We start from the raw sequence: 26,950 nt of genomic DNA on the forward strand, positions 1-26,950 counted from the left end.
CCATTGGCATGCTGCCTGACACATATGCACCCTTTATTTGGAGCTGACATGGCTCCATTGTGTTTTTTGCAGAAACGTACTCAGTTGTCAACTGAGTATATTTCTGCAGCTAAAACGGCTCTTACACGGGCTGCTTTGGGCTTCCTGGATCGCTAATCTACCTCATTTGCATGCCTTTGGGCTGCAAGTGAGGTGATTAGCATATCCACGCCCACTCCGTGTAAGAGACGTTTTAGCTGGTCTCTTACATGGAATTTAGGGCTGTTCCTGGATCGCGAAGGCTGCATGGAGTCTTACACTACTCTTAGACTCCGTGCAAGCCTTCGTGAATCCTGCCCGTGGTCTTCCACCTTGCTGATACCAGACCTGAATTTCTACTACACTATTTAGCATGATGGCTCTATAGCTGTATTTATTTTATTTAGTCACACTTTTCTAGGTTAATACCAGCTTGTATATCTAAGATTTTCTACCAGTCCTTCTTTGAAAACACCAGATCAAAGATTTGTTTTCTGTGTAGAATGGGCTCTAGCAAAAACTGTTTCAGGCATGCTTTGTGTAACACATCTTATATGCACCTGTTGTTGAACATAATCTCAGTACTGTGCTTGAGTTAACATGTGGCATGTTCAAGTCAGCATCATCAATGCCTCCCCAGTTTTTCTTTTCTTTCCTGAATATTACTTATAGCACTGCATTGTACTTTTTCTCCCCATAACATTGGAATATGTAAATACTCCATGAGCAAATTGTTGCACTGCTTCCTGCCTCCTTGCATCTATTTACCTGGTAACATCACTGAGCCAGTCCTTTTCAGCAGTAATGCTGTTAGTTTATATCTCTACTATAAACAGTAAACAATTGAATGTAAACATCCCATTCATGGTTCTTAGAGTCAAATATGTTTCTTTGACTGTAACAGTATCAAGACAATAATTTTCTATCCAAGCTGCCATTCAAGGAAACTTCTGGCCATTGTTAATCATTACTTCGAATTTTCTAAGACCCTCAGTCATTTTTGTCTCCCAGCCTGTTTCTCTTATTCTAGATTTGCTGTGTTTTTGCTCATTCACATCAGTGTTGCTGCTATTATATCTACTACTTCTTCTCTTCTGGCTTTTCCTGGTTAGGGGTCACCACAGCAGAACTCCGGTCGGCTAATGATTGGCAGATTTCTATGGTGCCGAGGTGCCAGCCCGATGACCAACTTTCAACCGGGAGAACCTCTTGCTGTGAGGCGACAACGCTACCGCTGCACCACCGTGGCTACATAACTAATTTCTTTCTTGACATGCTGAACTGCCTTAGTCCTTAACTAGTTTGAATATTTACTAATGAAATATGTAAATGTGGAATTAAGGATCCTGCTTCCTTGCATGCACAGATAAAGTTCATTTTTCCCTCTCAGGTGACTTTCCCTTCGGGCAACTTCCCAATCTGGGTCTGGTCTATGAAGACTGCTAAGACTCTATAGTTGGCACATTCACTGTAAAACCAGTTAGTTCTATAAAAGCTTAACTGTAGAAAGGGACATAGAAATGATTAAAAAAACCTCACAGAAGTTAGCAACTGTCCTCATAATATCATTAATACTTCTAAGCTGTCCACTCCCACTGTGCAAAATCTACCAGTTTTGGATCTGGGAGGGAATTGTGTCTAGTCAATGGAAGTCATAATGAAAATGATCTTCATCTGCAAACTGTATGTGCAGCTCAGACAGTATACATACAAATACTGGGCAGCACATTGCAGCAGCAGCAGCTGGCATTGCTGCCTCACAGTGTCAGTTCTCCATTTTAAGCACATGTAGCTCAGACAGTATACATACAAATAGTGGGCAGCACATTGCAGCAGCAGCAGCTGGCATTTCTGCCTCACAGTGTCATTTCTCCATTTTGGGCATGTGCAGCTCAGACAGTATACATACAAATAGTGGGCAGCACACTGCAGCAGCAGCTGTTGGCATTGCTGCCTCACAGTGTCAGTTCTCCATTTTGGTTCTCAGCAAACATGCCTTCTGTGCACAGTCTGCACATTCTCACCATGTCAATATGGATTTTGGTTGGATTATCCACTTTCTTCCCACATCTGGAAATGTGCTGTACATTAATTAATGATGTTTCTGATTGCCTTAAGCACATATGCCATGTTTGATTGACTGTGTGTGTGTTGTGTGTGTGTGTGTGTGTGTGTGTGTGTGTGTGTGTGTGTGTGTGTGTGTGTGTGTGTGTGTATATATGAGTGCACACACATTGGTATATATGTGCACACGTGTATGCATATATGCATGCATGTCCATGTGTGTCTGTGTACGCATGTGTGTATACAAATATGCATGCATATATGCATACATGTGCATGTGTGTGTCTATGTGTGTGTGCACGCACATGGGTGTATGTGTACATGCATGCATGTGTGTGTGCGCGCGTGTGTGTTTGGGGGAGTGGAGGTGGGTGTCGGTGTGTTTGTCTTGTGCTTCCAGTTAATTGCCAAAGCTATTTCAGTGTTTACGATATGTACTTTGCAGAATTTTTTGCTGTCTTTCTTGGTGTTTGCTTTTTCTCTTCCATTCCTTCTGAAACTCTGCTCAACTGCGACAGTGGTGGAGTTATTTTGAAAACATTATCTGAAATGTGCAAAGTGAGAATGTGTTTCCACTTTAGATAACTAAACATAATCATCTCATTCTATTCAGTGCTTGCCTCCTACATTTTCTCCCTTTTCAGGACTAACTTCCTCAGATTGCTTGCACCTGGAATGCGTTACTTGATAACCTGCATCTCATTCAGGTTGCTGAAATGGTTTCAGTGTGGTATCAGTTGTCTCCTGTGTGATCCTTCCTCATAGGTGATAATTACTGTGCCTCACATGTATACTAACAAAGTGTAACTTTTAAGGCAATATTGCATTGTTTGCCTCTCCAGGTCCGATACTTACAATTAGTATTTATAATATTTCTTTTGTAATAATGATGACTTTATTTTACCACTAGAAGTGCTTAAACTGTTTATGTAAGGTATATGTAGGGATGCCTGTTAGCCTGTTATTTTATGTTATGTATGTGTGGGAGAATATATACATTTATGTGTTATATATCTTTACTTACCTGCTTCTTTCTTTGATTGCTTGTCTGCTGTCGGTTACCAGGTAAATCTGACTGAGCAAACTTTACTTCATGGTATCAAATGAAAGCTTACACAATGCCAGAAAAGTTGTCATTGATACTTGCTGTGTATTTATCACCACTCCACAGAAATAGTTATTTAGCAAAAAAATATGCCTACATGTTATATTTCAGTAAATATCTCAATCTGTGTCCATTTGAAAGCATTGTAAAATAGCATTTCACAGGACCATAAGCATGCACGTGAGGAATGGCTCCTGAACCAAATTGAACACTTGGTGCCTGAGAAATATAGTAGAATTTATTTTCCTTAAATATGTGCCATATATTATTTATTTATTATTTACTGTTTATTTTATTTATTATTTATTTTATTTTATTTAGCATTTGTTTACCAGGAAAGTCTGACTTGGAACGAGCCAGTTTTCAGGGGAGGCCTGGAGAGAAACGCTCTAGATGCATGTCTTTATTAATAAATATATTAATAACCTGAACATATATGACACTTCGTGATATTGAATGAATGCATACACTATGCTAGAAAAGTTGCCACTGCTATCTATTTGTGTAGCACTACTTTCCAGATATTTGTACTGCTTTAGCAATAACATATTCACATATGCACAAATGTCATATTTCTGCAAATATCTTGGGCAGTGTCCAGTTGGAAGCAATGTGGAACACTACTTCACATGCCTAGTCAACATACTGGTCAGGAATGGCTCCTGAGTCAAATGGTGGGTTAAATACCAGAGAAAATGTGAGTTATGTTCTAGAATATTATAAATATATGCCTTATGTTTGTAATTATATCAATAACTCAAACCAAAATGTGTTTACATGCTTCTCCATTCTATCAAAGTAAACCATACACAATGCTGGAAAAATGTTACAGTGACAGTTTATGTCTATTCTGTACTGCTTTGCAAATGTTTATATAAATGTGTCTATTCACCCCGGGGATCACTTCTGTGGCTCTGCTCGACAGGGGCATAGGAAAATAATTTTCTTGGGTGGCGAAAGCCAGGGTACATTTTTTGGCTAGGCTTGTATGGGCCCTAGGGCCAATAGCCTAGTACCTACCTATGAACCTATTAAATATGCATGAATGCATGCAAATTATAATTATGAAAATATCTCAAAAAATGGAGTGTCATTTACAAAGCTAAGCTACTTTGCAGCAAACTGAAGGTGACATCTTCACAAACTAAAGTCACACTGATAGTTGGAGGTCTATCAACTATGGTTACAGATATAGCAATACTTGTTTCATAATTATAATAAGTAAATTTATATATTATCTATTTACTTGTTCAATATAAAATTACTTTTATGTCCAGGGATCTTACAGGTGGGCTTAAAGCTGCATTGTCAAAATTTTAGTTCATGGCAAATGTTGTCCAGGTAGGAACTTATCAGGTGTCAGGAGGTGTGAAATCCCACTCAGGCTAGGTGTAAGAGAGATAATACCTTAATATAGAGCCAAAATGCTATTATCTTCTATTCACCTACAAAACTACTTTACAGCAAGGCTAGAATAGAATTAATATATACATTCACTTAGTGATCAAACATCAATCAAATAATCTACTTCTACTATTTTTCTTGAATAAACACATTAATCCAGGAAATGAAATACTATTATATACTCTTATTCTCTGCACACACTTCATGCCCTTGGTCAAAATGTAAGGTCAGCAAACTAGTGTTTTCATGGTTACCAGCCTCACAGTACTTAGTACACTTAGGCAATAATCTCCTGCTTAACCTGTCATTGTCTATTTCTGAGAGATGTAAGTACCCAGACAAATTTGAGGCCACACTCCCATAAACACATTCTGTGGGCATCACTCACCTCTAAAATTTGCACATATGCATATTGTTATATGGCGAAGCACAAAGAAAATCATTACCAAAACTGCAATGGACTAATAGGTGCAAAGACAAGCTTAAACTAAGCACTGCAACACAAATTAATGACATCACAGATGACACTCACCAGGAAACACTACAGCCCAGACCAAATACACCTGAGCAATCCTCAAACAGAAATAGAAATGTACTGATGATTGGTGTCTCCAAAGTTAAGCAGAAGGATTCTACACTCGTGAAGCTGGTCAAAAACAATGTAACAGTCAGCCATCGCAAAGAAGCCAAGATTGCTGATGCTACAAGGGTTCTTAGGACCCATAAAACAGTAGAAATTTAAGCATGGCTTGGCGGTGTCCCATGACAGGATAAATGCTCTGGTGCACAGAACCCTGAGCAAATCCCCTCAAATTATCTATGGTATGATTCCAGTTATTCTCATTATGGGTAAGATATAATTATTGATCATGGGATGGATAAGGTCAATCTCTAACCAAATGGGATCGGTCAATTCAAACAAAAAAAAAAGGAATATTGACTAGACTTAAAATGGCCACAAGAACAGCTAGCCTAGTGCTTGCCTATGAACCTATGAGCCAGTAGGAGGTTCTCCTGTTGGATTCTTGGCTGGGGTGCCTTCTGTGCAGCATCTGCATGTCCTCCCTGCACTCATGTGGGTTTCCTCCCACATTATAAAGACATACATCTGGAACGTTTCTCCCCAGGCCTCTGCTGAAAATTGGAGTGTTCGAAGTCAGACTTTCCCAGTAAACAAATGTTAAATAAATATAAATATATATATATATATATATATATATATATATATATATATATATATATATATATATATATATTACATATACACATATGAAGAGATACAGGACAGAGCTCTCCATGCAAGTCGTAAATGCAGGAAAGACCCTACTATTGAATAAAATTCTTCCTTCACCAAAAATGATGTGGAAGTATAAAGAAAAAACTGAATGGCTTTAACAATTTGCTAAACACTTGGTGTCATTCTCTGGAATCCAGTATATGTCATCTTGGGATGAGATGCTTAAAAAACTTTCTTACTTCACCAGGGATGGTTTGTACCTCTCATTCCAAGTGGTCCACATACTTATGAAAGCTTTTGCAGCCCTCATTACATCTTTTTTAGGTAAGGTCGAGCTGATGAACCCCAAAGCCAAACTTCCAGAATTAATAAACCACTGGATCATATCAAACTGGCTCTACATAATGGTAGAAGTCTAAACAACAAACTGTTGACCTTGAGGACCTCCTGCATTAGGGGTGCATCCATGTATGCATTATCACAGAAATCTTATTTAAGTGTCCAAAGAGCACTCCATCAAAACCTTGATTTTATGCTTAGCACCCATTTAGACCATATGGGAACTTTTGAAGTATGTCTGGATTTGTTAGAGACCACATTACCTCAAGGGAGATACCTAGAAACCTGCAAGAGTTTCAAATCATGATAAATAAGATCAGCTATTGGCTCATAGAATATAACACAACATTCCTAAATAACTGGATGAACTCCTCATGAGTAGGAATGCTGTTATCCCATGTGAATTTAAATACCCAGTGGTTAACTGGAGGACATATACTACCAACACAGGATATTCACAAAAGATCTTAGATTTAACAAACAAAATGTCTGGGGACTAGATTGTTAAAGAGCACACTTAATAGACTTGATGTGGTCTTGAACTTAGCATCCCAAAGTTATCCACCTTCACTAGTCAAATCAATTCAGATTACAAACTAGTAACCTTCTCCATCAGAATATCACACTATCAGAAACTAATGTCACAGAATTCAAGGAATTCAAATGTACAAATTTCCCACAATTCTATGATGAACTCTCTAAATTTGAGTTTGTTTGTTTCTTTCAGCTCTTCCCGGTTAGGGGTCGCCACAGCGGAACTCTGGTCCGCTAATGATTGGCAGTTAATTTTTAGTACCAGCTTGCCAGGCCTGACGCACAACCTTCAACGAAGGTACGCCCATTCATGCATGTCTCCACGCAGAAGACGCTCTAGCTGAGAATCGAATCGGACAGCGTCTTACTGTGAGGCGACAACGCTAACGTAGCACCACCACCGCGAACTCTCTAAATTTGAGTATGATGTTATTATCCATAATGTTCATACTGCAAAGAATTATATATAAATGTTCTGTTCTCGTCTGGACAAATGTATTAAATCAACTGTCCCAATTAGAGCCAAGCAAATGGGCAGGTCTAAAAGCAAACCAGTGTGGTGGTCCTTGAGCATCAATAATTATCCAGAATGAGCCTGGAATTGGTCAGTATTGATCAGTGCACTAACCCAGTAAACATACATAAAGAAAGAAAGAAACTATGTAATAAAAGGAAAACTAAATCATATAGAAGAACAAATAATCCCCAATTTAAGGAAAACATCAAACAGCTACATATGAAACTAAAAAGGGCGTAAGAAAAATGAAGCCAACCCATGAACTCAGGCTAGCTTCATAAGCTAAAAACAATTACAAATGCTTCTTTTGTTTTGTCAGAATAATAAGGAATAACACCCAACATTGCTCTGAGCTTAATTGTAATAGTAATAACTACTCTGATCCTGTAAATATTGTCAACACACTGGTTAATAAATACAGTGGCAAGTGCACTTCAGAGACATCTATTCAAACCTTCATATTACTGATGGAAGTAAGCCGCCAACTGTAATGAAGGAGCATGTAATGAAGAAACACTCAAAAATGAAAAATACCTCATCCATGGGGCCTGACAACGTGCCCAACTGTCTAATTGATAGCACTAAGCAAGCACTGGCAGATCCACTCCTCATCCTCTTCAACCTGAGCCTTGCTACTGGCTATGTCCCATTGGAGTGCCACACAGCTGCTATGATGCTACTCCACAAGGCTGGCTCCACCACAGACCCATCAGCCTAAAGAGTCTTATATGCAAATCCATGGAACATATCATATTTGTCCTAATTAACTATGATATCAAAACTCTTTTCAGACTCTACACCTAGCAGTCTGGAATTGTCAAGAGCTGATCCTATTTAATGAAAGTTATAAATTACTTTGAGAGGGTTACTCAGGTTGTAGATTGTGAACAAGCTGTTCACACGATGTAACTTGACCTTGCCAAGGCATTTAATACTATACTGCATATAATTATAATAATCAAGTTAAAGGAACTCACTGCGGTGGTGGTACTGCGGTAGCGTTGTCGCCTCACAGTTAGACGTCGCCCGTTCGATTGTCAGTTAGAGTGTCTTCTGTGTAGCGACATGCATGAATGGGCGTTCCTTCGTTGAAGGTTGTGTGTTAGGCCCGGCAAGCCAGTACGTAAAAATCTACTGCCAATCATTAGCGGACCGGAGTTCCACTGTGGCGACCCCTAACCGGGAAAAGCCGAAATAAACAAACAAAAGTTAAAGGAACTCCAAGGTGACCAGTATGTGGTTAGATGGATTGCTATCTGGATTAAAGGCAGAACTCACACAGTAAGAGTAGGAGATGTTTCCTCTGAAAGTATTAGTTGACCAGTGCAATTCTGCAGGGATGTGTGTTGGGTCAGCATCTACTTCCCAGCTCTCCACCTATGAAATGAGGATCTTTGGTTAACAAAGTTTGCAGATGATTGTAACTGAGAGTTGTCAAGTCCACCACTAATGTACAAGTCCTCCAACATGTGCTTAAACTTGTCAATAACTGGTGGACTCAAATGAGCTCAAGTTCAATGCAAAAACAGTGCAACATTGTAGTACATGATAAGCACCCCACTCCATTTTAGAGCACAAATAACAAACCACTTTAAAATTAAAATAATATGAGACCTGGATGCATAAGTGGACAAATCCTTACATCTACGACATTACAACAGTGATTAGGAATTTTTTTACCTTGTACATCTCACAGTAAGGTATTTCTTCCAGAACAAAAGAAACCTCACCTGCTTGTACTGTGCTTTGATTAGACCCATCACTGAGTACAATGCCAACTTTATGATGTACCTTACTAACATAGTAGACCCATCACTGAGTACAATGCCCACTTTGTAATGTACCTTACTAAACATAGCAAGCAATTGGAAAGAACCCCAGAAAAGATTAGGACTCTAAAAAAACGTGTGCTGCTAAGAATGATCAGAGGCTTTATCCCTATGCTCAATTTCATATAGACTCCTTAGGGGAGACATTTGTCTTGCTTATAGGGCTATAAGGGATCCAGTAGTCCAGGAACTCTTATACCTCAACAAACCAAACAGTCCAGCTAACACTTGGGCTAGAGATGTAAATTTATTCCAACAAATAAAGAAGGCTAAGAAGAGGCATAAATTTGTCATGCAGTACCTATCCTTGTCTGGAACAAACTCCCTCTCCAAGCAGAGTGACATACAGTCCACCTTTAGAAAGAAGCTGGGTGGGTGTTCAGAAATCCACCCCTGGTATGATTGTCCTGGCCCTTTTTGAAATGGGAGGCAAAACCTGAGGGTGGTTACTGGCAAGAAAGAAAGATATGGCCCGAAGGCTCAGTTGCTTTGTAAATCCTATGCCATCTTCCTTTGAGTCTGTTCCTGTGGTTGCATCAGACAGTGGCAGAACAATCATGGAAAATGTCCATACACTGGCAGTCCAGGAGTTTTTACTATTAACTAAAGAATAGACAGAATATGAAAAAAAAAATCTCAAAATAACATAAACTGAAGAAGAGAATAATGGATAGATTCTGATGTAAAATTTCAGAACAGTGCTGCATTGTAATGGAGAAAAGAACATGACAGCAATTATAAAAGGGAAATACTTTTGCAAATAATAATAAAACACATTTTTAATACAACAATCATGATTAAACACACACATTTTCCCAATGCAGGCACTAGGCAATAGTAGAACTACTTTTTGCCCTTTACTTTTCAGTAGCTGTTGTCCACTCAGACATGATGCAGCAGGGTTCCTCCACTTTAGTGACAATTCTGACACCACAGGAAGAGTGCAGGTGAGGTTTTAACAATAAACGAAGGATTACAAGTTCTTACCATTGTAAAATCTGGCAGTTTAGCTGTTTTCTTTGGCCAGAGCTGTATAACTTCTGTGAATATTGTACACTTTCATAAAACATAAATGAGAGTAAGTCAAGGAAAACTAGAAGTGGCTCTGTTACAGAAGGTGTGCGGTATGACTGGAAGTAGTACTAATGCCACTGGATTTTACTGCCATGAGAAAACATGGCCATTTCCTTATGTTGAAAATGACATTAAACAGGATTTGAAATGGATTCAAAGAAAGAGAAATATAAGCAGGAAACCAAGATCTGGCAGGCCACACAACAGCCATTTTGTGAAAAAGCCTTAAGGGTTTACATGATGTATTACATTGCCTCAATACAACAAAGATACAAAGACAAAAAAAATATTTTTTAGTTCAAAAGTGTAGTGTTCCTTTAAATCTGGCACAATCAAAAATGTGTACAATTTCAAAGAGGAATTTAGCTTCATTATCTGAATGAATTAAAATATATAGCTGCGGTGGTGCAGCGGTAGCATTGTTGCCTCACAGCAAGAGGTTCTCCCATTCGATTCTCGGCTGGAGCGCCTTCTGTGTGGAGTCTGCATGTCCTCCCTGCGGTTGAGTGGCATTCGAAAGACAAGAATAGAATGGGCGTGCCTTCGTTGAAGGTTGAGAGTCGAGCTGGCACCTCGGCACCAGTAAAAAAAAAATCTACTGCCAATCATTAGCAGACCGGAGTTCCACTGTGGCAACCCCTAACTGGGAAAAGCCGAAAGAAGAACAGCATCTGAATGAACTAAAATATAAGAAAAAACTGTATTTGAATCTTAGAAAATGAAGACATGGTCAATGTGAAAGCGGAATATTCATATATCAGTGAAATGCATACTGGTCTGTCTTCTGGACATATAGTGAGTCAAAGATGTATTCTTCAAGTAATGATTAATCAAGTTGAAGCAGTTGTCCTGAGAAGGCCCCATGAGAGGGATTTAAGCATACAATTGATCTCAACCCAGTTAAAAATAATTATTTTGTGCTGTTGATATGCAACCATTTCTTCTTAATACTGATTCTTTGGATGATACTGCCTACATAAATATCTTTGTACTCTGTCCACACTATTATGGATGTTATACTGAATGTGTGGTGATGGTTTGCTGGAAGATCGTTGTATATTGTCAAGTCATGTAGGGTGTCTGGTGTAATGTAATGAGAGTATTCAATCAGACTGTGATAAATTATGGCCAGGTAATGTGCCATTTTATCAAGCACTGATAAAAATATCACAAGGTGGTAAGAGAAAGATCTGGCATTACTAGGTGCTTTAATGATATTTGTAAGAAAGTGCATAGCTCATAAGTGGAAGAGTAGGGTCTCCCTATTCCTTAGTGAGTTGATTACCTTAATCACTTGATATAGTCCAAGGAGGTATGTCTGAGATCACTTACACCTACATGGACTATGATGGAATCATACTGGTACCTAATTTGTAATGAACTGAGTGCATGAGTGATTTGGCAGATCCTGGCTCCAGGTAAGCAACTAACTGCTATTTTTTCCTTATTCAGCCTTGTTATAGGGGCATCACTAAGTCTTATAATGGCATCACCTATGAAGACTGTTTGAGGTTCCACTGATTGTGACTGTATGTGTGGTGTTAGGTGCTGTTTGTTATGAGTGCCTTTGGGCTTGTTGAGGCATAGCTTTGTCAATGGGCCATCTAGATGATCTTTATTGTTTAGGAAGATGTCTCAGCATGCATTAGTCTATGTGTGTGTTGGGTGCTATGTGAGGTGAGTGTTGTATATGGTTTCAACAACCTGATGTGTACTTCTATGCGAGTCTTTAGTCTCCAGTGTCATTGTATAATTACACCTCTCGTATACTGTGTCTGTTTCTTTAAGAATTAAGTAGTTGTAGTAGTTGTCATAAACATCAGACAATTGCTACATTGTCTGAAGATGCCCAAATCCACTAAGCTGGCTGTAGAGAAGTTAAGAAATTGCATACCTGTGCTTTCCAGACTTTTGATTGGTAAGCTACAAGGGGATGGTGTATTGGGGTAAGAAGGTTATTAAGGCTGTTTTGTTGGTACAGACTAAGTTTGCTTTATCTGGGCAGATTATGCTAAACAGTACTAAATTCAACTAACTTTAATGTTTAAGAAATACTGAATTCTACTAAATCTATAGATATTGCCTCTCAATGCCCAAGTAGCTGCACTAAGCTTGTCGGCATGCAAGGTATTTGCTCTTTATTTACTGCTTTAAAGGACACAGTTTTATGGACTGTTCTGTAGGGTAAATTTGCTTTCTAGATGTTTGCTACTGCAGAGGGCACTGCTAACCACAGCTGCACTGTGAGTAGCTTTGCACAAATGCACAGAATTTATAGCAACACAGAAAAAAAACAGAAAATTAATGAATGAGCCCTCTGGCCAATAAAACAACTACAGCTTGAACCCTTTTGAGTGTTTCCTGGTTCATATAGACCAGACAAATACCTCTTGCTACAAGATGAATAAACCCATTCCTCATAATGTAAAAGCACAGTAGAAAAGACCCACAAGTGCAATGCTACCACAAACCAATTAAACAACTCGCTGAAACTCCCTTGCTGAAAGTGATTTCAAGACAGTATTATGGCAGTAACAGTGAGAAGAAGTGCAATAAAAATACATTGAAATGCAGAAATAAAAGCAGGAAGCAGAAGCGATCAGTCAAAATAACTTTAGTAAGTGCGCTTTAGTAATCGGAAGTATTTGACTTTGCCTGGGTGGTACTGGATACCAATAAAACACTTCTGGAACACAAGCTAGGATAATAAATCTTACTGAGCTCTGGGAAAATGAGCAGGAGACAATAGTAAAGGAGGTTTACTCATGAACACTACTGGCTTGTCAGGTGGGCACTCAGTAACATGGATCTATGCAAAACAGTGTGTGAGAAGAGCACTTAAACAGCTTATACAACAGATAATAGCAGTGAAAGAGGGGAGGGAGAGACTTTGGAAATCAGATTAACGTAATGGCCAGAGGCCACAGCCACAGCCTGATAAAAGCACAACAGGAAAAGGCTGAGATGGTTAGAAAAAAAATTCAAAGAAGAAACAAACTAGCTAGAGAGGGATCCAATCAAATAAAGCCAGTATATGTGCTCTTTCAGAAACTTTAGCTTAATATCTCAGCAGAGGTTGCAGCAGGCACAAGGAACAGGGGCACAGAAAAGCACTGGAATGTAACTTTCAGCAGGTAAAATGATAAGCAGAATATAAAACTGTATGAGCAAAACTAGAATATCAGCAACTGTAAAAACACTGATGGATAAATCCGGGAGCAGCAAAACAATACTCTTACAAATGTAATTCTACTAAGTTTTAAGGTACCAGACTATGCAGAAATTTGCCAGTAACATGATTTATGATAAAAAAACAGAAATAAATGAATAAATAATGTACAAACCTAGCAGTAGTTCACCATTCTGCCACAGATGTGATAGGGACTACAAGACATATCCAAGTTTGGTTTAAAACATGAACAGCTAGCTTTTACAAGTAATTCTACGTGTGGAGATAGAAGCGCAGCAGAATGTAGAAACACAATCTTACGACAACTGTAAATTCAGCCACAAGATTAAGGACTCGAAACAAACTAAAAATGCAAACAGGTAACTTTTTGGATAAAACATAGAAAAAATCAGAAAAGTACAAAGGTATCAGTACACAGTTCAGTTTAAGTGCAAAGTAAATATTTACGTAGAATTGTTTGTTTTATTTGCTATTTTCATTTCTGAAATGCTGTAATCTATTTTGAAAAAAGCAGTGTTTAGTTAAAGAGCATGGAATATTTATTGGTGCTTATGCGTTAGCAAACATTTGTTTTAATTTGAATAAATAAGGTCTTTATTTAAGTTTCCTTAATTAAATTACTCTGTACCACTTCCACTGAGACCAAAAAAACCTACAACATAACTATCCATACACAGGGTTAGCCCTGGCTGTACTCTATTACGTATGCTTTTCCAGCCCTAATTAAGATAGTACATGGATAACCAGAAAAAAATGTGCTCCATTGCAGGTTGAAATACTTCACTGGCAAAATTTATCCCAAATGGCATTCTCAAAAATCTGTATCTACCAAGACTGAAAAAATAGTGGCATTTGGACTGTACGCATTGGATGATGAGGATGTTTGAGTGCTTTGTTTAAATCTCTTGGATCAATACATATTTGAATCTCATCTGAGCTTTTCTTATGAGCTACGACCATGGAGGATACCCATTCAGTCGGTTCTTCTACTGGAGTAAGGACACCTAAATTCACCATTTTATTTAGTTCTGCTTTTACTTTACTCTGCATTGCTACCAGAATTGTCCTTGCTGGTCTGACAACTGGGCTTAACTCATGGTTTAACTGCATGGAATATGTAACTGGAAGTTTGACAAGCTTGTCTTTGAAAATATCAGCATATTCACTAAAAGATTCTGTGTAAAACTATCATTGTTGTTCATACTTATATGGTGGACCTCTTTATTAAATGAAATCAGTCCCATTCTCAAACTGTCTTTGAGGTCTAACAGTGACTGCACATGTCTTTTGACTACATAAAAACTGCAAGTCATAGCTGTTTCCAGCAGAACAGCATGAAAGAACTACTGCGCCATCAGTATGAATTTCTTCACCACCATAACCAACTCAGTTGGCAGTAAAGGGTGAAATATTTTGTACTGAACAAATTAATGGGAAACCTGTAGAGCTTAAAGTAGATACTGGATCCAAGTGCAATGTTATATCAGCACAAATGTTTACTAAAGTAAAAGCTGGTGAGAAACTTGATTCACCCTTTACTGCCAACTGATAGTCTAATGTATTAACAATTTCATTGATCACAGAGACACCATCAACATACAAAGTTTGCTCACAGCTGTCTATCTGATCTACTTGCTTCTTCGAATGCTCTTTTTTAATAAAATATTGTGCCACTTTAGACTTGCAAAGACTTTTGAAATGATTCCAGTTTTTACATTTGTGACATTGCTGACCAAAAGATAAGCACTTTTCTCATTTAGGTTCATGACTGCCTCCACAATTGCGACAGTTAATAATAAGATTTGCTGTCACACCCTTTGGTTTATATCTCCTTTTAATTTTAACTTTATATTATACACTATATCTCCTTTTCATTTTAACTTTATATTGTACACTATCAGCCGCGGTGATACAGCGGTAGTGCTGTTACCTCACAGCAAGAGGTTCTCCCATTTGATTCTCGGCTTGGCTTGGGAGTGCCTTCTGTGTAGACTCTGCATGTCCTGTGCTGCTATTGTTTCATCAGGCTTTTGATTTCTTGTATAAAATATGTGCTTTTCCATTGTAATATTCGTTTGAGGGTTACACATTTCTCTAAATTTACATTTTAAGCACTCAGGGTCTTCCCACATTTCAGTCTGTATTACAATATGGCGGTTCTCCCCTTCTCCTGCATACACGACAGGTACATACATAAATGAATGTTCCCTCTCAATGGCTTCTGAGCCAGCTAAACTGAGGAGTATAAATGCTTTTGTATGTGTGTCTTTATCAGAAAAATGCATGTTGAAAATATCATAGTCTTGCTCAAACACTCACCAATTCTCAGCACTATTATTATCAAATAACGTGGTCCAGGTTTACGAAATCCCTCTGTCATACCAACAAAATTCATTTAAATATAAGTATAGACCAGGTGCTTGTAATTATGTTCAACTGTCTGCCTGAAATGGCTTTATTTTAACACTGCAAACACTGAAAACACTCTGGACACTGTGTATACTTCAAAGAGTTTCAGTTAATGCAAAAGAGTCATAAGTTGTAAAAAAAAAAATCAGTTGTTTTAGCCTTTTTGAACATTTTAAACACTTTGGAAATTATTTTGAACACTTTTATCAATATGTCGCTATTTCATTCATTTTGTTCATCTCGGTAAATATTTTGAACATTTTGAATGCTTTGCCACATATTCGATGACTGAAAAATAATTTAAGTGAGTTTACGTACCTTTGAATAACTACTGACCTGTTTGCGAGTTCACTGCTGTATATTTCTCCACTTCTAACTTCATGCATCATGGTTTGTAAGCTGCTTCAACTTCGGATACCATTCTGACACCATGTCGCTTGTCTTGTATATTCAAATGAGAACTGAGGCTGGGTATGCATTCAAGTGTTTTATTGTACATAAACACATCATGAGTTGCAACTAGAACATATACTTCAAACTTCATAAGCTAACTGACTGACTTGTTACTTCAAGCACTCTCACATATGCATCTCCATACATGCCTGCACTCACTCTGGCTGACTATACAAAAAGAAGTTATGTCTTACCATAACGTTCCATCTGTATTGTTGATCCTCGTTCAGTCATTATGTATGGGTATCGGTTCCGACCTCGGAACCGAGCTGGCCATCTTCCAAGCTCGCGTCAGCTACAAACTCTCGAGCTAAAACTCTTATCCAGAATTCCATTCTCCCTGTTACCTCAGACTGAGTTTGCAAGTCAAAAGAAGGTAGAGGCTACCTCTGGTCAAATGACCTAAGAGAATTGGATGGTGAAATCCACTAGAAGCCACAGGAGGGGGAAGGAGGGTGGGTCGTAATGATTGAATGAGGATCAACAATACAGATGGAACATTATGGTAAGACATAACTTCTTTATCTGACATTGTTAATCCTCATTCATTCCTTATGTATGGGACAGAGTCCCCAGCTACCTCTATTCCTGGGAGGCTGTCATGTAAGGACATTCCTGAGCACCATAGAACCAAAAGATGCTCTTCCCCTAGAGGCCAAATCCAATTTGTAATGATTGATGAAGGTATGAGGCATAGCCCAAGCTGCGGCTGCACAGATGTCATGTAAAGAAGCTCTGGCATGGAAGGCAGCAGAAGTTGCCACCGACATTGTAGAATGAGCCTTCATGGTAGTAGACAATGGGATACTACGTTGTGTATAAACGAAGGTCACACAGTCTTTCAACCATCTAGTCAATGTGACCTTAACAACAGCAGATCCTAATCTAGGTTCAGAATAGGCCAAAAATAACTGGTCAGATTTACGAGAGGACTTGGTCCTGTTCAAGCAGAAGCGGATTTGCCTGTGAATATCTAGGGTATGTAGGCAATACTCTCCTCTGTTTGAATGATTGGGAAAAAAAACTGGCAATTCAATGGTTTGATTAATGGACATTTCAGAGATCACTTTTGGCAGTAATGAAGGATTAGTTCTCAAAGACACTCTATCCCTATGAAAAATCAAGTATGGACTCTTGATACATAAAGCTTGAAGCTCAGAGATACATCTGGCAGAAGTAATGGCGACCAAAAACAAGGTTTTCCATGACAAATATTTGAGGTCACAAGAAGAAGCTGGTTCAAAGGGTGGCATTGTCAGAGCTTGTAGAACTAATGACAAGTCCCATGGTTGAATAGGTTCTCTAAAAGCGGGCTTCAAATGATTCACACCTTTTATGAAGATCTTGCATAATTTGTGTGACATAAGAGAGGAGTCTTGGGCACCCTCATGGAAATTAGATATTGCAGCCAAATGAACTCTAATGGTAGAGGCTGATAGACCCGATTGAAACAGGTCGGCCAGATACTCTAGTATAATCGACACCAGTGCTGAGAAGGGATCTACTTGTTTTCCTTTCAGCCAACAGGTAAATCTTTTCCACTTGCTTAGATAAGCAATTCTAGTGGAAGACTTATGAAATGCAATAAGAATGTCCCGTACTGGTAAAGAAAGATCGTTCTGCCTGGCAATCAAGGGGAATTGGAGGAACCAAGCTGTGATCTTCAGGCTGTCCAAGTTGGGATGAATCAGGTTCTGCAGATGTGAGATCAACTCTGGGGTTGGATAGAGAATCCATGGTTGATCTAGCAGGTGAGACCAAAGGAAGGGGAACCAAATCTGATGAGGCCAATATGGTGCTATGAGTAACACCTTGCTCTTCAACTGACGGGTTTCTTCAGAAACTGGGGAATAAGGGGGAAAAGGTGGGAATGCATAAAGAAGACCCGAGGACCATTCGTGGACTAGAGCATCCCTGGGTGACTGTCCCGTAGGGGGAATCAGGGTGAAGTAGTTGCTGTATTTGTAGTTGGTCGGGGATGCAAAGAGGTTGCAGCAAGGACGGCCCCAGCAGTGGAAGATCTCTGCCGCTATCCAGGGATTCAGGGACCACTTGTGAGGTTGTAGAATGCACCTGCTGAGTCTGTCTGCTATCACATTTGAACTCCCGGGAATGTGCGTTGCTAGAAGAAAACGGTTGGTAGCCTTCACCCATTGCCATATCCTCATGGCCTCTCGACAAAGGGGGTAAGATCTGGTTCCACCTTGTTTGCTGATGTACCAGACCACCGCCATGTTGTCTGATTGAATTGCAATCGTCCCAGACGGCAGCAGGGGATGAAATGCTTGCAACGCCAGAAGCACCGCCCTCAGCTCTGGAACATTTATATGCAGTCGGGCCTCCAATTTGGACCAAGTGCCTTGGACTGTCTGTCCCTGACATAGCCCCCCCACCCCATTAGGGAGGCATCCATGGTCACTGTAGCCTTGGGTTGCTGGTGGGAGAAGGGGCAAGACCATTGTGACGGGTTGTGGGTCATCCACCAATTTAAATCCTGTTCGCACCTGTGGGTTACTCGAATCTTGGCTGAAAGAGGATGCAGAAAAGGATACCATTGGGTGAGCAGTAGCCATTGTAGAAGCCTCATATGAAACCTGTCCAGGGGAACAATGGTGATGGAGGCCGCCATGGAACCCAACAGCTGTAGGAGAGAGTAAGCTGTGGATTTCTCCCTTGAAATGATTGGGATCAGTTGTTGCTTTATCCTTAGAATTCTGTGCTCTGGAATGGATGTTCTGCAATTCTTTGTATCCAAGATGATCTCTATGAATTCTGTGGACTGAGATGGGGTGAGATTGGATTTTTGCCAGTTTATGGTTATGCCTAGCCTTTGTGCAGTGAGGACAGAGTATGCCAGGGCTTCTTCAATAGATGTCTGGTGGGGGCGGAAATGAGCCAGTCATCTAGGTATGGAAACACCTGAAATCCTTGTAGTCGCAAGTGAACTGTGATGACTGCCATGCACTTTGTGAACACTCTGGGGGCTGTAGAGAGTCCGAAGGACAGTACTCTGAACTGGTAGTGACTGGCTCCTGCACGTAAGTGCAGAAATCTTCTTTATGGCCTGTCCACTTTTATGTGGTAGTACGCATCTTGAAGCTCTATCGAGAACATCCAATCATCTTTTTCCAAAAGCGCGGGGATAGACTGTATTATGACCATCAGGAATTTTTGTACTCTCACAAACTTGTTCAGTACACTGAGATCCAAAACTGGCCTCCAGTCCCCAGTTTTCTTTGGCACCAAAAATAGTCTTGAGTGGAATCCAGATCCCATCTGGTCTGAAGGGACTATTTGGATGACTCTTTTTCTAAGTAGCTTCTCTATCTCTAGTGCTGCTTCTTCCCTTTGACTGGTTGGAACGTCAGGAAGGTTTTTTGAAGGGACAGGACAAAGATCGAAGGGGATATGATAACCTCTGGTTATAATCCTTTGTACCCAAGAACTGGTGGTAATGGTTAGCCAGGCAGAAGGGTACAAGGAGAAATGACCCCCAACCACCTCCAGAGGAAAGAGTTGGGCCGCTCTTCAGGAGCGCTGGTAGGATTGGCCAGGGAAAGAGTCCCTGAAACCCTGGTTACATGGATCCTCTCTGCCTTGAAAGGGGCATCTTCCCTGTGAGTTTCCCCCTCTGCCTCTAGGGGAGAACTCAGCCTGTGTGTCATGAAAAGGACCCTGGGACTTCTTGAACCATATCTTCCCACTCTTTTGGTTTTGGGAGAAAGCACGTTGACAGGGAGAATAACGGACACCTACGGCAGAAAGGGTCTTACCGTCCTGTTCACATCTGGCCAGTGTGCTTTTAACTTTGGGTCCAAACAACAAAGAGGACTCAATGGGAGCATTAAGAAAGGAAGCCTTAAAGGGTTCCGCGAAATTGCACAAGCGCATCCAGGCTTGTCATCTCAAGACCACAGCTGAACCCGTCGCTCTAGCTGCTCCTTCTGATGTGTGAGATATCAATCGCATGGAGGAGTTAGATATTGACTCAATGGTGGCCAGCTGAGAGGCCACTTTGTCACGGACCTTATCAGACACAGCACCAGCTATGGTTTCAGAGAGCTCGGAAATTAAATCCCTTTGAAGCCTGGTAAAGTGTGCCATATAATTCAGGGACCTGATAGCAAAGGTCACTGATGCAAAGGTGCACTTCACTATCCTGTCCAGGGCCCGAGACTCTTTGTTGGGTGGGTGGACAGTCTGGCTTTCTTCTTCTGCCAGATCCTTTTTGTTTGTGGCCGCCACCACCAGAGCATCCACAGTTAGACCTTCAGACCAATGGGGATCCGTAGCAGGAGGGGACAAAATCTTATCTGGCCTCTGGGGAATAGTTTTGATGGTGTCAGGAGCCTTCCATGCACGCTGCACGATGAGCCGGACAAGTTCATCGGCAGGTGGAGTAACCCAGGAGGTAGGGGGCCGGGCGCCAAAAGCCTGCAGGAACACAGACTCCTCAGAGGTCGGATTAGAGGGCTGCCAGTCACCTCTCTGTTTAAGGATTTCAAGGATATCACCAAAGGATACCTCAGAGGGTGACCGAGGGGATCCTTTCCCCTCATCAAAGTCTGTGTCTTCAGTGAGGGACTTTCCTGTGGAGTCCATGTGCTTCCTCTTGCACAAACTTTTCCAGTGAACTTTCTCAGAGGGGGAAGCTGGGGAAGACAATGGAAAGGGGGTATCCTGTGGGAATATGTCCTGAGGCCCTTGCTCCCAGTGTCCGCTAGGTGTGACTTGTAAACGCAGAGGTCCAGAGGAGGGTGAGGAGATAGACAGCACAGTATCACCAGCAGAAGCCAGAGCCTTCTCCATCAGTTGGAAGGTTGGCCCACCTGAAGAGGGGTGAGTGTCCAGGACAGGGGTCACCCATCTGCTAAGTGGCTCAGCCTGCCAACCCAGAGTCCTCGGATGGCTGTGAAACAAGTTACTCGTGTCACAATTGTCATCCTGGGTCATAGCAAAACTCTCCTGCCACGAAGGCAACTGCGGTTCCTTAGTGAGATCCATAAAGGGAACTGTAGAGGGGGAAGTCTGTGCTATATCAATGGACTTCAAAGGCAATGAAGGAGGAGAATAAGAAGGGGTCTTTGGTGATGGGTGATCACCTCCCAAGGAAGGATAGGTCCTGGGGGGGCGGGATACCTCTGGCCAGAAGTACTTAATCCACAAGATGCAACACGTCGTGTTCGGAAAGGCTTCTAGTGGACCTCACAGAGATTGCGGGAGAAACAGGTCTGCCCACAGAAGAGACAAGCTCGGTGCCCACCTCAGGAGTCCACACTGAGAACAACGGTGTCGACAGAGACTGGACAACGGGTGTCTGCACCGAGGAAATCATTGGTGCCGAGGTCACGTTCTGGACCGACAAAAGGATCGGTGCCGAAGTGGTTGTCGGTACCGAAGCTGGAACCGACAAAATTGATGCCGATAACTGAGGCATCGGTTCTGAGCAAGATGTCGGAGCCGACGTGGTCAGGGTTTGCACTGACTGAGCAGTCGGTGCGGATGTAATAGTCTCAGTGGTCTGAACCGAGGAGCCCCTCAGTACCGATATAGTAAAGGCTACAGTAGACGGAGCCGAGATCACTGATGGCGCCGAAGGCCTCGGTGCCATAGGTCTAGACACCGAAAGTGCTGGGGCCGACAGAGTGAGCTCCGAAGCAGAAACTTTAGCCTTCTTAGGTCTTGGTTGGCAGGAGTCCCCAGCCAGGGGCGAAAGCAAAGACTTCGCCTTAGTAGGATCATCCAAATTTTTCTTGTGGGCTCTAGGAGGGGTTGAAGCCTCCGACCCAGAAATAGCCTCTGAAAAGGGAGATTTTAGAAGCCCCTTCAGCAACAACTTATTTTTCCTTTTAATCAAAGTTCTATTGGAAACATTTTTACAAATACCACAGGGCGGGTCAACAGATAAGTGAGATGCACCCAAGCAATAAACACACAAAGAGTGTGCATCTGATGTAGGTAATTTGTGTCCACAGTCAGAACACCTTTTAAAACCTGGACTACCTTTTTTATCTGCCATGATAGAAAAGGAGATAGAAGAAAGGGTACCAGCAATGGTACGAAAGAATACCCGAAGGTAACGAAGAAAAAGAAGGGTTTACCAATGACGCTAAGGGAGAAATACCTCACGGTAAAAAGTAAAGAGAAGGAAACTCAAGAAAATATAGTCGCTAAATGCGATAGGGTAAGAGACAACAAATTAGAAACTTTTCTGATAGAAAAGGTTATATTAGACTAGTCTGACAACAAATATCTATACTTAGCTCAAGAGAAGCAGCTTGACACGACCGAATGGTGACAGGGCAAACGAAATCTGAGATAACAGAGGGGAATTCTGGGTAAGAGTTTTAGCTCGAAAGTTTGTAGCTGACGCGAGCTTGGAAGATGGCCGGCTCAGTTCCGAGGTCGGAACCGATGCCCATACGTAAGGAATGAATGAGGATTAACAATATCAGATAAATAGTACTGATCTTGCACGTACTCAGTAACTTATATGCATGTGCTATGAAGCTACAGTGGCTGACTAGGTTCAAGATACACACTGATCTACACCAAGGTCATTCAACACATGTATATCCATTAAATAAATAAATAAACAAAATTAAACATAAAACAGGGAAACTGGTGATTACTATTCACACTTAGAAGTTCAGCATTGTATACAGCATCCATGTGTTTGTCAAAGAAACAAGATATAATTTTCTGAAACTGTATTATAAAACCTCTCAGATATTATGTACTTTGACTGTGTAAAAAATAATTTCTATTATTTCATATTTTAAAAACATTATACTTTTACCTCTGTGTTTTGACAACTTGAACACAAATAAAGTAGATACAAGAAAAAGATCAGTTCACCTGTAAAGAAGAACCCAGCAGCAGCAAGTAGAATAGGATCTGTCTTGGCATATAAGGGCCACTTCTGAAAGGATTCCACTCTCACCTCCTCATGTTTATACTTATTGAGATTTTCAGAAACAATTATTTCTGGTAATTGAACTCGTACGTCATACTTGAAGATATTGCCAGCATCTTTCCCTTGAACAAAATGACAATCAGGCTGAGCTTCTTTATGTTTAGCAAATGGTGGAACTGACAAACTTGTCGTGTTTAGGATCACCCCACAACAAAAACACTGATAGCTGTTATCTAAACCTGTGCTGTAGAACCCAGCTTCAGCCATTTCTTCAGGTGCATAAGTGGAAAGTGGTTCTATAGCACCAAATGTCTTCAGTCTCTTCAGCTCACTTCTCATTTCATAATTATAACTCTTTTCCCTCACATCACGTATTTGCTGTAGTATTTTTTCCGTTTCTTCTACAGTTGCATCCATATTCCAGAAAGGAAACAGAGATTGCAGAAATGTATGATTTAATATTTTTTGTCTGTTGCTATTCTCATTTTCAGGAGGAGCTGCATCTTTTTGTACTGTAGTCTGAAACTGTTATTAAATAAAATAAAACAATCTGTTAATGACAAAGAGGCATATTTTGCCATCAGAAAAAAAAAACAATGCAGTTTGAAGGCACTATAAAATATCATTCGCTGACTCTGTCTGAAATACTCACTGACAGTCTTTGTTTTGCCTTCTTTCTGTCTTTATTAACACTTTATTCACAGATGCCCATGCTCAAACCCCCACACACACACACACACACACACACACACACACACACACACACACACACACACACACACACACACACACACACACAGTAGAAAATAAGATATTTTTTATTTGCATTGCCACTGTATAATTTAAACCTTGTTTACTTCGTAGTATTGAATCTCTGAGCCAGCAATTGCATTACTATCACTTGATACTCACAATGACATTGCTAATCTGAAATCTAGAAAAACCCCATTCCTACATTTTGAAAACAAATATAAAACTGTTTTTATTTAGCCTGTTTTTTAGCTATTAGGCTTTTCTGTAATGTTTCCATTGCCCAGACTAAATTCTGGAATCTATTTATTGCTCACAGTTTACAATGAAGTTATCTATTTCTTTACAGAACCTGAGTGTCATTCGTTGTCGCCTCACAGTAAGACGTTGTCCTGTTAGATTCTCAGCTAAATCGTCTTCTGTGTGGAGGCATGCGTGAATGGGTGTACCTTTGTTGAAGGTTGTACGTCAGGGCTGGCAACTCGGTACGTAAAAACCTACTGCCAATCATTAGCGGACCGGAGTTCCGCGGTGGCGACCCCTAACCGGGAAAAGCCAAAAAGATACAACAGTGTCATTCATAAAATTGTGTATCATGCAGTTGGGCTGTTATGCCACAGAACAGCATACCAGAATCCTGTAAAATTCATAGAAAAAGATACACCATTGGGCAAGTCTAAGACCCTGTACCTAGTCTTATCCCATTCTACAACCACGGTCCTCCATGCCGAGTGCACATGCCCCCCCTCCTCCCAGGCTATACATGATTCATTAACACCACTCCACCTGTGTAAAGGCAGGTCCAGTGGAGTAATCTGGATTTTTCCTTCCTTAGTGAATTGTTGTCAAGCTACCAAAAATGAGCAATCCATCCACACTGAAATAAAAAAAAACATCTTTAAACTACAACCACAGACAGACATCCCACCTTCAGCAGCAAAGAAGCTGCCCTCTAGCCAGTAGTGGCACTTGCTGCAAACACATCAGCATATTATATTAATGTACCGCAGTCAACAGCCACAACAATGGAGGACGAAACCTTATAATGCCCAATGCCATGACTAAGGAGCAGGGAGCAGCCATGGTGAACTGCTGTCCTTCAGAAATATTATCAGCAGTCTCTAAAAGGGATTTTTATGTAATGTTGACTGGCCACAGTCTTGACAACAATATGCTTTGGTTTTATGTCTCACACAGCAGTCAGGACTGCACACAAAGTGTATAACTAGCAGGATTATTTATATATATATATTCACAGATACAGAAGTGGTAGGAGAAATACTAACAACCTCAGATATGCAGATCATTCCATACTAATGGCTGAAATTGCGTAAAAACTGTTAAGAAAAGTGAAAGTAGAAAATACAAAAGTTGCACTGTTGATCAACATCAAAGAAACTAAAATTAAGTCATCTAGCCATATCAATTCTTCAAAAATAGATGTGGAAGAAGTGAAGGAAATGGCTCATTTTATTTTCCTGGGCTCCAAGACCATTGCAGATGTTGACTACAGACATAAAATTAAATGACACTTCCTTTTTGGAAGGAAAGCTATGGAAAATTGTAATAAGATTTTAAAGAATTGTGACAGCACATTGTCAACAAAAGTATGTATAGTCAAATCTGTGGTTTTCCCAGTAGGAGCATATGACTAGGAGAACTGGACAACAGGGGTGTTGGAGAACATTTCTGAGAATTCCATGGAGTGCAGGAAGATCAAACCAATCAATACTAAAGGAAATAAAACTGGAAGGTCTGATAGTTAAACTAAAACTCAGATACTTCAGTCACAAAATGCAAAGACAGGATTCACTACTAAAGATATTGATGATGGAAACATCGAAGGCAAAAGTGGGTGAAAGAGGCTAAAGTGGATGGGCAGCATTTTTGAAGTAATAAGCCTGAATTTGCAAGAAGTTAGATAAGTAGATCTTGACAGACAGGCCTGCAGTGCTTACGTCCTTGAGGTCACAAAGAGTTATATTCAACTAAACAGCTATGCAGCAACAAATATATATTCACATAACATCTGTTGATTCAGCAAGTTTGACTTCTGTGACAATTTCATCAAAATTTTCAAACTTGTCTGAAAGCTATGTTAAGGAGGTTTCAATTGTGAAAAGATTGGTCCTGTCTTCATCCAGGGCAGCTAATTTAATTTAGTATTATGGGCCTTGACCAAATGGGCTGTCCATCCCTCCATCCACAACCCCTTTTACCTATTTTTGCACATAGGGTCAGGGTGTCACTTTAACAGTAACAATCATCTAGAGCTAAGGTTCACACTGCATTGAAGACAAATTCACTGAATGATAACATATCTTTAACACCCCCTACACTCACACACACACACACACACACACACACACACACACACACACACACACACACACACACGCACGAAAACACCAGAAGCATGTGTCTGTCTCTCCGTCTCTCTGTCACACACAGACACACCTACACATGTACTGTGTGTGTGTGTGTGTGTGTGTGTGTGTGTGTGTGTGTGTGTGTGTGTGTGTGTCTGTCTGTCTGTCTACTGAACATTTAAGGACAGCAAGTGAAATTCTTGGAAATGCAGAAATACATAAATGTTAATAAGAGTATGTGTATTCTTATGACAGTATTCCTATACGCTAAGCTGCAAATGATCTGAGGAAGTAGGAAAATGCTTGAGATGTATAAACAAGTTTTACAATTTGTTGTTACTCTGGTTGAATCACAGTTTATTTTTCACACTGCCAGGTCTTGCATTTTCACTTCTTGAACTTCAGATATAGAGCCCATATATGTAGCTATATATTACAAAACCAACTTATCATCCACACAAGCACATCCCACACTGAAAAGGAATATTCATTGTTCCTGAACTGTGCATTTGACAGAGTATACTGGACTCTCTCTCAATCTCTCTCTCTCAATATATATATATATATATATATATATATATATATATATATATATATATATATATACATGTGTTATAACACTATATACTGACATCCAGTGTCGAACACAGTAAGGACGATGCATTCTTCACATGCTCTGGAGACTACCCCAGAGTGAAGTAAACAAATGCCAAGTGTTTTTGCAGGGTGGACTGTGCCCCCT

At 40.3% G+C, this 26,950-nt stretch overlaps 1 protein-coding gene across 1 annotated transcript in view; it reads right to left on the reverse strand.

Annotated features, from left to right (window-relative positions):
* LOC122795944 (baculoviral IAP repeat-containing protein 1e-like) overlaps window positions 1-23,610 on the reverse strand; it is a 521,014-nt gene extending 497,404 nt beyond the window's left edge. The window contains exon 1 of the mRNA XM_044064427.1: window positions 23,032-23,610. Coding sequence (XP_043920362.1) covers window positions 23,032-23,506 — 475 coding nt within the window. The 5' untranslated portion in view covers window positions 23,507-23,610. The remainder of the gene's footprint in view (window positions 1-23,031) is intronic.
* Window positions 23,611-26,950: the final 3,340 nt, after the last annotated feature.

This window comes from Protopterus annectens, chromosome 2.part2, assembly GCF_019279795.1.
Source record: "Protopterus annectens isolate FY-2018-M chromosome 2.part2, PAN1.0, whole genome shotgun sequence".
In the NCBI taxonomy this organism is placed as follows: Eukaryota; Metazoa; Chordata; order Ceratodontiformes; family Protopteridae; genus Protopterus; species Protopterus annectens.